General features: G+C 33.5%; 3 protein-coding genes and 1 non-coding gene across 4 annotated transcripts; 2 read left to right on the top strand and 2 right to left on the bottom strand.

The window, feature by feature from the left end:
- The first annotated feature begins 653 nt into the window (after positions 1-653).
- On the top strand, positions 654-760 carry LOC111891598 (small nucleolar RNA R71). The gene has a single exon (XR_002850257.1). It is a non-coding gene; the product is annotated as a small nucleolar RNA R71 (small nucleolar RNA).
- Positions 761-919: 159 nt separating this feature from the next.
- On the bottom strand, positions 920-1,843 carry LOC111891579 (uncharacterized). Its single transcript, XM_023887630.2, has one exon. It carries the CDS (start codon positions 1,841-1,843, stop codon positions 920-922), a length of 924 nt encoding a protein of 307 aa, XP_023743398.2.
- A 4,412-nt stretch (positions 1,844-6,255) lies between these two features.
- Positions 6,256-8,261, top strand: LOC111891576 (uncharacterized). Its single transcript, XM_023887628.3, has 5 exons — positions 6,256-6,574; positions 6,985-7,157; positions 7,247-7,369; positions 7,466-7,684; positions 7,767-8,261. Exons 2-5 carry the CDS (start codon positions 6,999-7,001, stop codon positions 8,163-8,165), a joined length of 900 nt encoding a protein of 299 aa, XP_023743396.1. The 5' UTR covers positions 6,256-6,574; positions 6,985-6,998; the 3' UTR covers positions 8,166-8,261.
- Positions 8,262-8,386: 125 nt separating this feature from the next.
- LOC111891575 (uncharacterized) lies at positions 8,387-10,832 on the bottom strand. Its single transcript, XM_023887627.3, has 3 exons — positions 10,706-10,832; positions 8,862-10,366; positions 8,387-8,778 (listed from the first exon to the last, which is right to left on the bottom strand). Exons 2-3 carry the CDS (start codon positions 10,329-10,331, stop codon positions 8,701-8,703), a joined length of 1,548 nt encoding a protein of 515 aa, XP_023743395.1. The 5' UTR covers positions 10,332-10,366; positions 10,706-10,832; the 3' UTR covers positions 8,387-8,700.
- Positions 10,833-11,120: the final 288 nt, after the last annotated feature.

Genomic DNA, 11,120 nt, shown 5'->3' with positions numbered 1-11,120 from the left:
AGTTAGTGTCGGTTTTTGATATGTTTGGGTTATGAACTCCACGATTTTGTCCAACTTGTTGCCATCAGTTTCCTCCTTCATTGATGTTCCACCTTAGTTATAGTTGGACTATTGGAACTGTTTTGGCTGATTTTGGTTTTGGTAATTCCCTTGAAGGTTGTTGTTGTTGAAATTCCCATTATTGTTGTAGTTCCCGCCTTGGTTATAGTTCCGATTGAATGATTGTGGATTATTTTGGAATTGACCATAGCCGTGCACTTGATTAATTTCCTCTTGACTTCTCATGCACTCATCTGCAATGTGTCCTGAATCTTCACAACTTACACATATCTTCTGTCCCTGCGAAAAAACACACCTTTCTCTTTGCCTAGACTAGAGAGTAGTAAGTCAAAATTTTTATTTAAAGAATTAATATAAGATTTGACTTCATTTTTCCAGTTTTGTCCAGTCCAACTGAAGCAGCCGATGAAACTGGGTTGTCCCGTTTCTTAGCTGAGTAATTGGTTTTTGAACCATGACTCAACTACTCCAAGAATCGCCAATCGTCTTCACTATCTTGCATCATAATAGTGCCGCCAGATGAGGCATTAATCATGGTTTTATTGGCAGTGTCGACTCCATCATAAAAGAAACGTACAAGTTGCTAACGGGGAAATTCATGATGGGGACATAAACGCAACAATTCCTTGAGGCGTTCAAATGCATCATGGAATTCTTCATTAGGTTTTTGTGCGAAATCTTGTATAGCTTTTCTTATTTCCGTTGTTTTACTAGCAGGGTAAAACTCTTGCAAAAATTTAGTTTTTAATTGCTCCCAAGTAGTAATACTATGGGGGGCAAGAGAAGTGAACCAACACTTAGCTTTTTCTTTTAAAGTGAACGGAAATAAGTGAAGTCTAAATGAATATCTATTAGTTCCTCACGGAGTATTCGCGTTAGCAATTGCAAGGAACTCATAGAGGTGATTGTATGGATCATCAGTTTTATGGCCTCTAAAGACGGGTAAGACACTAATTAGTTGTGGTCTTACTTCCACATGGTGCTCATTTCCTTTTGCGAAGAGTATAGGTGAAGCATCATCATACTCTCCCGGCTGAAAATGAGACGCCACGGATTGTCTATTAGGTTGCGGAAAATAATGATGAGGGAATTGGTTAACTTCGTTGTAGTATCCTCCATTTGCATTGTTGAATCCACCATTTGGATTCCTTCGATATTGATTCCCAAAGCCTTGATTTCTGAACCCATCGTTGTAGTCATTGTTGCTACCATTGGGGAAATTCTGGTTGTTCCAATTATTGATGTAGTTCCCGTTTCCACCCTGATTGCCTTGATTCCGTCTATTACAACCGTTATGGTTCTGATTCCAACCAAGTCTGTTGTCAGTTCCATCATCAAAATCCCAGTCATCCTCGTTACCACCATTACCACCATTACTGAATTGAGGACCAACATTTCTAGGATTTTGGTTTTGATTTTTAACATTGCCATCGTTGTGGTTTCCTACATTGCCTCCCATGTTTTGTGCCCAATTTCCTTTATTTCCACCATTTTGGCCACAGTTGTTTCTATTCGGTTGTGGTTGCACTGGTTGGATGATTGGTGCACCGGCATTGTTGTTATTCCCATTGTTGTTGTTTGGGAATTGAGGAGCTGGTGGTGGAACTAGTGGTGGAGGATTGTTGGCTGCATCCTCATGCCTCTCGACCACATCTTCCACGACAACGTTATCTACACTCATAGTGTTGATGTTCCTTCTGGCGACCCGATTTGAGCGAGTTGTTCGTTCGATTTCCGGATCAAATGCAAGCGGTGAAGAGCGTCCGCTATGTCTTGTATGCATGCATCGATGTGCCTACATAACACAAATAAAACAAAACGTGAACTGCAAACGAGAATTGAAAATGAAAGTAAAAGACTATAACTACTTAAACACAATAGCTCAGGCGCACAATCTCCCCGACAACGGTGCCAAATTTTGATCGAAGTCGTTATATCAATAAAAAATAAACCAACTAAGTCGGGTCGAATCCACAAGGAGTTCGTGGTTAAACATTGTGTCAAAGTAATAAATAAAGAGAAAAGTATTACTAGCAATTGTCACGGAAAAGATTAAAGTAAAAATCAATTAAAAACTTGGAGATTTATTAATTAAAATGAGACAACTAGAGTACTCCCGATTCAGTTATAGACAGTTTAGATTCACACACTTTCTTCCCTAGAATCCTAATTCAATTACTTAGATGCAATTGGGGTTATTTAACTTGTAACACATATATTGGATACACAATATGTTCATTCAACTAGTTGTCTTACTCCTTTATGTCTAAATGAATTGGGAACAATTAGTGAACTAGCAATAAAATGTCTTACGACTACCTATTACCATATTAAGATTCAATATCATAAATTAGAATAATATATGTTGATTCAATCACTTGTCTTTATTCCTAAACTAATTGAACTTGGAACAAATGATGAATTGACAATAGACTATCTTAATTATGACATCAAACAATTCATACAACCCAATTTCACTTATCATTACCAAAGATCATCATATGAAGCATAAAATAACAATTGAAATTAATTAGAATCAAGTAATAATCAAGTGTGTTCATCCAAAAGTCATAAACATCCCCGGAAGTAACCCTAATGATTTAACCTTCCATTAAATTCATAGAAACAATAACTTTGATGAAATGATTGAAATGCATAATAGAATTCATAAACAAACTTAAAATCATCCAAAAATTGTAACCTAATGATTATCAAAATATGAAACAAATAAACATTGGGAAGAAGTAATCGTTTATGAAAGTTACTCAAATAGATGAGAATCACTGGTTAAATGATCTTCAAATGTTGCTTGATGATGAATTGAATCGAATCTTGCCTTGAATCCAGATTGAAATGGAATGGATTTGTGTTTACAAATGTTTCCAATTGTTTAGAAGCCTCAAAAACGCAGGAAAAGACTTTGAAATTCGAAGGTGGGAACCCTAAAAACGAATGCATAAGTCCCTTTTTATAGTGTGAGACAAAAAATAATGAAATTGGGCGATGTGGGACGTTGGACGTCCTAGGAGACGTCTTAGACGTCGTGTATAACGCCCAAGCGTTCTTTGTACGTCCTAACATGCCTTCTGCCGTCCTTGAAATACACTAAAAAATGGCCAAAAACGTCAGACGTCTTAGACGCGTTCTAGGATGCCCTTCCTTGATTTCCAAACTTTCCAAAACACACCGTTCCAACACGGGACGTCCCTAAAACGCCAAGACATCCTAGGGGACGTCTTAGACGTCATGTAAGACACCGATGGGGGTTCTTCCTTCTTTTCTGCTCTGAAATAATGACCAAATGCTGACCGTTTGACCTGGACGTCCTAGGGGACGTCTTAGACGCCTGGAGGCGTCCTTCATCTTCCGTGCAAGTTTTGGTGGTCAAAACGACGTAAATAGAAGAAACACAAAATACGAAAGTTGTAGCAAATCTTTTCTAGTTTCCAGAACTTCTTTACTCATGTCAATCGGAGCTCCAGAACTTGAGATATGACCAAAACATTGAAGCATGATCAATTTTCCCAGCAACGTTTCTTCATTCCTTTAGCAATCCGTTTTACTTGCAGGTTCCGCCCACTTTTAGTACAGTATATTGACCTGCATATGAAGTTCAACAACTCATCAAAGTAGTGCCATTGTTGGACAATTATACATTAATTCAACAGATTTATGATAATCTAGTACATTCATAAAATGGCCTTACAATAATTCATCTTGGAAACATGGTATGTAAAGCACCCTCGAGCACCCATCCAAAGAGAAAACAAGAGAAAGAGAAGAAAAAAAAGATGTGACTCATCCAATAAAACTATTCAAACTTAGTGACCATTTTATCCTGAAAGTTGTATAGCCAAATACCCAAGTTACGAGCCCCTTTGATGTAGCACATCCTATAGCCTCATAGCCTTAAAGATTGAAAATATAGTTTTTTTCTTCTAAAAATTTCCCATAAAACTAAGAATAGGTTTCGTTGCAGAAAATTTTCTACTTGTTCATAAAAAATTCCAAATGAAAATGAAAATTTTGAAAACATGTTGATTCAATTTTTAAAATTAAAAAAAAATTATATTTTCCAAATTATATGTAAATTAAAAAATAATTTTTTATAGTTTTTTTTAAGTTTATTAAATTTGTAAGATGAAAAATAAAACTTCTATCTATTCCAACCAAATATATATTTTAAAATTTCCATAAAAAACGTTCCAAAAATATTGTCTGAAAAATCATACATACTTATAAAGCTAACATTTTTTCTTGAATCTCATGCATTTGAAACCCTCATTCTTTTTTTCGTTTACCACATTCATTTGAAACTCCCATGACTTTTCAATTTCTTTATAATAATAATAATTATAATTTACTAATTAGGTTAAATAAATATCAAATCTAAAGTGTAATCATATATAATCTGAATTTCAATATTAAAATAATATCTTTACTTCTACTTATAATTTTTTTTTAACTTTTAACATATTATACTTAATTTATTAGTTTTAATATATTGTTAGATGTAAACCATTATCATTTTAAAGGTATAATTTTTGAAAATTTTGTATAAATAACTTAAATTATTAATTAAAATATAACATTATAGGTTCAACTTAAATATAAATTTTATTTAACTCAAACAACCCAAAGATTATCTTATAAATAGTTAAAAGTGATAAATTATAGTGTCTTTCTAATAATGATTGTAAATTGGTTAATAAGGTTAAATAAATATCAAACCTAAAGTATAATCATAAATATACTAAATTTCAATTTTAAAATAATATATTTACTTCTATTTATAAAGTTATGTCTTTAAATTTTAACATATTATACTTAATTTATTAGATATAAAATGTTGTTGCATGTAACACATTATCAGTTTAAAGCTACAACTTTTGAACAATTTTGACAAAATACCTAAATTGTTAATTTAAATATAACATTACAGTATCAACTTAAATATAAATTTCAGTTCTACTAAAAAAACCAAATAATATTTTGTAAATAGTTAAAAGTGATAAATTATAGTGATAAATACAAAAACTAAATTGTAATATCAGTTTAACTAAAATATTTTCTAAATATATTTTTTATAATCGTTAAAAATTTTCAAATAAGTAGCTTAAAATAATTTATAATAACAACAGTTAAAAATAACTCTATATAAATGATTATATTGTTACCTTTAAAATCAAAAAATAATGTTTGATGTTTTAAATAATTATAATGATAGAAATTAAAACATTAAGCAAATAAATTTTAAAAATTAGTTAACAATAACAACAACTATAAATAATATTAAACCATATATAATATTTAATTTTATTGATGTGTAACTCGCGAGTAGAAGTCATTCAAACGATTGAGATTATGATGTTATAATAGATGTATATATTATCATATGATTCAAAATAATCAATATATTATATCAAATTAATATACGAATTATTATATCAAATTTAACAACTTTAGACTTATATTTAAAAAAAAATTGTAAAGACTTCAACGATATACGTGTTTCTGCGCATTACAATGTCAACTCAAATATAAATTTTAGTTCTAATTAAAAAACTAAAGAATATTTTGTAAATAGTTAAAAGTGATAAATTATAATGATAAAAACAAAAACTAAACTGTAATCTCAATTTAACTAAAATATTTCTTAAATATATTTTTATAATCGTTAAAAGTTTCCAAATAAGTAGCTTAAAATAAATTACAATAGGAATAGTTAAAAACAACTCTATATAAATGATTATATTGTTAGCTTTACAATAAAAAACAATGTTTGATGTTTTAAATAATTATAATGATAGAAATTAAAACATTAAACAAATAAATTTTAAAAAATTAAATAAAAATAAAAATAACTATAAATAACATCAAATCATATATTATATTTAATTTTATTTATGTGTAACTCGCGGGTAGAAGTCATTGAAGTTATAATAAATGTATATATTATCATATAATTCAAAATAATCAATATACTATATCAATTTAGTATGTACAAATTACTATATCAAATTTAACAAAAATGTTATTGTTAAATTAAAAAAAATATATATTTAAAAAGACTTCAACTATATAACGGCATTCGTCTACGTTATTGCTAAATTTAAAAAAATATATATTTAAAAAGACTTCAAAGTGTTTCTGGCCAACGTCGGCATTCGGATGGTAGAATAATAAAAAGAGTTTACCAACAAAGCTCACGTTCAAAACACCCAAAAACCCTCGCCCCTTTTTCCCCTCGCCCAAAACAGCAAAACTCATCTCCCTCCGGGCAACAATCGACGCATCCCTTTCATAGCCTCAACACCGATCATCCTTCTCGTTTCCGGCGACGCAGCCGCACAGTCCTTGACTCCGGCAACGACGGTCTCCATTCTCATATCCGCCCCTCCCTCTTCATCGCGGCCCTTTCCTGTCGTCCCACTGGTGAAACGAGGCCTTCGATCTCAGTTAGGTTTCTCGTCTCTGGCAACGACGCCTTACCCTCTCTTTTTCTCGATCTCAGGTAGGTTTATCGTTTCCACTTCGATCAATTTCAGGGCTCGGTTTCGGGCTCAAGTTTTCAATTTCTGTTGGAACAGTAGCTGTATTTATGAAAGCATATAGTCTATGGAAGTAGGGAATCCGTAACTGTATTTCTTTAAATCCATTTGATCTAGAATGAGCCTTGAACTTAGTTCTCTCTGTATTGCTTAAAACTTCTGATGTTGCTTTAATATGAAATAAGGGCGAACCAGATCCTGTATTGATGAATTTCTTGAATCTACAATTGCCTTTTGCAGTGAAAATGCTTTAAATGTTTTCAAGTGTGCTGTACATTGTGAATCTCTCTCATACTTTTATGCAAACCATGCTTGCCCTAATTGAGCTTAGACCCAAAAAAAAACATTCCATGATTTACCATTTCTGTTGCAGGAATAGGAAGTAAAATGAAGTACGGATTAAACCTAAGAGTACAGTCCTCCCAACAAAAGAAGCAACCTACCAGACCTCCTCGCCCTCCAGCACCTGGTTTTGGTGAAGATGATGAAGATGACATAGAGAGAGAAATTTCTAGACAAGCCAGCAAAAACAAGGCTCTCAAAGACGTAAGTCATCCATGAAAACAAAATTACCATTTTGGCCTTTTTCCTTTTCCTTTTCCTTTTCCTTTTATCTTATCTTGTTTCTTGTGTAGGTAGAGGAGCAACATAAGAAAGCCCTAGAGGAAGATCCATCAGTGTTTGATTATGATGGTGTATACGATGAAATGAAAGAGAAAGCAGTTCGCCCCATTGCACAAGATCGACAGGAGAGAAAAGTATTATATAATATTTATTTATTTTAACAAAATTCACATGTTTTTGAGTCTTTTTTTTTCAAGAATATAATCGTTTTATTTTTGTTACACTTGCAGCCAAGGTATATACAAACATTGATAGACAAAGCAAAAGTGCGTGAGAGAGAACATGAGATAATATATGAGAGAAAGCTTGCTAAAGAGAGGACCAAAGAAGACCATCTTTTTGCAGATAAGGACAAATTTGTCACTGGAGCCTACAAAAGGAAACTTGCAGAGCAAGCAAAATGGTTGGAGGAAGAACGTTTGCGTCAACTACGTGAGGAAAAAGAAGATGTAAGTTTTACTTTTCTTTTGGATAATAGCAACATACTTGCAATTTGTTCATAAGTAATCAATTAACATTTTGTTATTACAGATCACTAAAAAGGGTGGTGATATGAGTGAGTTCTACTTCAATTTATCAAAAAATGTTGCTTTTGGAGCAGAAGGTAGTGAAGCAAGGAAGCCTGAGAAGCAGAAGGCGGAATCAAAGATTCCGATGGAATCAGCGAATCCAAAAGAAGAAAATCGGGGTGAAAGTGAAACATCTGTGGGGTCCAAGGAAAGATCTGAATCCATTGAAGCGAAAAAACCTGTTGTTGATACACAGAATAAACAAGAAGTCTCTAATGATTCCCTGAAGGAAGAATCTGGAAAGGATGACATGGCAAGCCAACCTGCTACAGCGGATCATCATAAAAGAAACCAGGATGCTTTGGCTGCTGCAAAAGAGCGGTTTCTTGCACGAAAGAAGACTAAAGTAAATGTAGATTAAATGATATGTATGTTTTACAGATGTGATTTTCTAAATGTTATAAAGATTTGAGATTTAGATTGTTCATCTTTATAAATTTTTTGCTTGGTTACATAATTCTAAGTTGGTTGTTATTGTGGGTCAAAATAATAAATGCTGCCCATTTCTCATAAGACCATGTTTATCATCAACTGGTTACAACATGTTTTTTCCATTAAAAAATATTCTCTTTAATCCACACGTTCAACCAACCAAATTCATTTCATAATCTATATCCATTTTTTCACTAATACAAACCTAACTACAAGAATTGAAATCGCCTACAGATTTGGACTCTGGAATCAAATGTACATCTAGTATTCATTGTTGTATACCACCATGTTTGAGTAATAGAAACCATGGTGATCTGAATGAATCCCTCCATTTCTGAGTAAGTTTTGTAGATACATACATAGATAGTAAACTAGTTAAGTCATTCATTCCTATCGACTATAACAAGGGCATTTACGTCTTTTGTACACACAAGAAGAGCAAATCCTTCTTTTGTACTCCAAATTTATCCAATTGATCGGGAAAAAGCCCACTTCATCCAAGTAGAAAAACAATGCTTTGATAAGTGTTCTGGTAAGTCAACCTGCAAAATATCACAAATCATCAAAATGAATGATACATTAATGAAACATAATTTGACATGAATCTTTAGATAAATCAACTTACACTATTCCACGAAGCAGAATAATCATCAGTAGATAGCAACCAATAACTAGCCTTAGATTGAAACTCCATCTTGTTATATGAAAACCCCAAATTCAAAAGATCATCATTATCATCATAATCACAGCTATCATCAAACAGAGACATTCTTCTTTTCTTTCTGCTCTTTCCTTTCTTCCTACTCTTTGATCTAGAAGAAGTCCTTTTATCCGAATCAGAATCACTTTCATCCACTAACAATTTATTAGTATATAACAATTCGTGCTTCCCTGAGTGGCGAAAACTGATTCCATTGCTATTAAACAAGGATTCCCAAGCTTCAGGAGGCCAGAATCCCTCAGATAAGAAACAACGAAGAGCCCAAGATTGCAACCCTAATAACTTTATCCAATTTAAGCTTTTGGTCTTTGAGCATTCTTTAATTAGTGGGACAAAACCATCATGTGACAAACTGCAAATCTGTTGCACAACATCTTTTATTTTCATCTTTTCCTCTATGTGCTCGTTTTCTTGTAAAATCTGCATAAGTTGACGCCCTCGATTTATAACTGCATTTAACAAAAGTAGCTCACTAATCGAATCTGAACCACTGTATCTGAAAAGTATGGCATCCATATACTGACATGTGTCACCAGAATCTTTAGGTCCGAGGAACTTTTGAAGCAAATCAAGAAAACTACAGAGTTCTTTTTCATCAAGAACAATTAGAAGGTGGGAACATAAAGATGAGAAAGGCTCTTCTGCTAAAAAATCGTTAATCACTTCCCATATCTCCTTCATGTCTTGTTTGTACATTAAACTCACAAACATGTTTATGAAGAATTTCGTATCCATTAACAAAATGTCCCCATTCTTTAACGTATCAGAAAACTCATGAGATGACCAGAATTCAGGAACATTTTCAAGAAAATTGTCTACTGTTTGTTCGACATCAAGATCAAGAAAGTAATGAGGTTTTGTTGCAACCATAGCAGGGGATTGACCGTGTTTGCCTTTCCATTCCAGCTCTTCCCAACAAATGTCACGATTCAAAAAGGCAAATTGGGATAATGCTTTGGCACCATTTTTATGCTCCATATCACCACTTCCAGCAAAATTAGAGAACCAAAGAAGAATTCGCCTTGGATTCCCTCTAAAGAAATCCTCCAGCATGTGGCTTTTCTTGGCTAAGATAGACCCTGCTTTTTTTGGATGTTTATCAAATATCATTTGCATAAGTTGAGCTGCTAGGTCTCTTTTCTGTGAACTGGTTTTCAGTAAGGTCACAAACAGTTCACGTTTTTGCCGGGAAGATAGAGAATTTACCCCTGAAAGATCTTTGCAAAGCCAAAGTCGTGCCTCTGATCGACTCTGAGATGCAATCAATAAACGGACTATGGAGTCTAGGTCATTCAAGAGAGATAATCTGTGTTTAAAAGAGTCATCACTTCCATCACAACTCCAGTCTGGTTCAGAAAGAAACAAATGAACCATTTTGTCACTTGTGGCGAATTTTCCTACCAAGCCACCTGTAGCAGATGAAAGAAACATAACTACATAAGCATAAGTAATAGAGGCAATCTTATTCCTTAAGTAGCTCCTATAAATTTTAACAAATTCATCTAATTATAAGGTTAAATTGTGATCACTGAATAGTTACAAGTTTGATTAATCCGCTTCCGACCACACCTAAAATATACCTAGCATGATAATCTATGCATACAATTAACAACACAAAGACGAAAGAAAGCACATAAAATTAACAAAATAATAACGCACATAAACTGAGATATATATATATATATATATATATATATATATATATATAGAGAGAGAGAGAGAGAGAGAGAGAGAGAGAGAAGACGTACCAGAAATGGAGGAGCGTGTCGTCGCCGGGGACGATGAATAGTGAACGGTGAACGAGGATTCAGCTTTGAGCCCTAATTCCGATTTCGAGTTTTGGACTTCGGTTATGATGAAATTTGATTTAAGACCTTTAAGTTTGTATTATCGTCAAATATCACCCTCTTGCAGTCTTGCACCATTCAAATGCCTTTACTTGTGAGGTGGGAAAAAAAAGTTAACTTATGTAAATACCAATAAATGAGTAAGGCTCCGTTTGATATGCATCTTTTTAGATCCAAACAGATCTTTCTAGGGATGAGCAAAAGGCCCGAACCGGCCGGAACCGACCCGAACCGAACCGGACCAGGGAACCGGCTTCGGCCAAAATCTAGAACCGAACCGGCCCGACGGTTCTACCGTTGCCGGTTTTTCGATTTT

This window comes from Lactuca sativa, chromosome 5, assembly GCF_002870075.4.
Source record: "Lactuca sativa cultivar Salinas chromosome 5, Lsat_Salinas_v11, whole genome shotgun sequence".
Taxonomy (NCBI): domain Eukaryota; kingdom Viridiplantae; phylum Streptophyta; class Magnoliopsida; order Asterales; family Asteraceae; genus Lactuca; species Lactuca sativa.
Note: the sequence above shows the minus strand (reverse complement) of the source record. Positions and strands in the feature narration are given on the sequence as shown.

Coding starts and splice junctions, on each gene's coding strand:
- LOC111891575 (XM_023887627.3), bottom strand. CDS start 10,331: ATGGTTCATTTGTTTCTTTCTGAACCAGACTGGAGTTGTGATGGAAGT. Junction 8,779..8,861: donor ATTCTGCTTCGTGGAATAGT/GTAAGTTGATTT, acceptor GATATTTTGCAG/GTTGACTTACCAGAACACTT.
- LOC111891576 (XM_023887628.3), top strand. CDS start 6,999: ATGAAGTACGGATTAAACCTAAGAGTACAGTCCTCCCAACAAAAGAAG. Junction 7,158..7,246: donor AAAACAAGGCTCTCAAAGAC/GTAAGTCATCCA, acceptor TTTCTTGTGTAG/GTAGAGGAGCAACATAAGAA. Junction 7,685..7,766: donor TACGTGAGGAAAAAGAAGAT/GTAAGTTTTACT, acceptor TTGTTATTACAG/ATCACTAAAAAGGGTGGTGA.
- LOC111891579 (XM_023887630.2), bottom strand. CDS start 1,843: ATGCATACAAGACATAGCGGACGCTCTTCACCGCTTGCATTTGATCCG.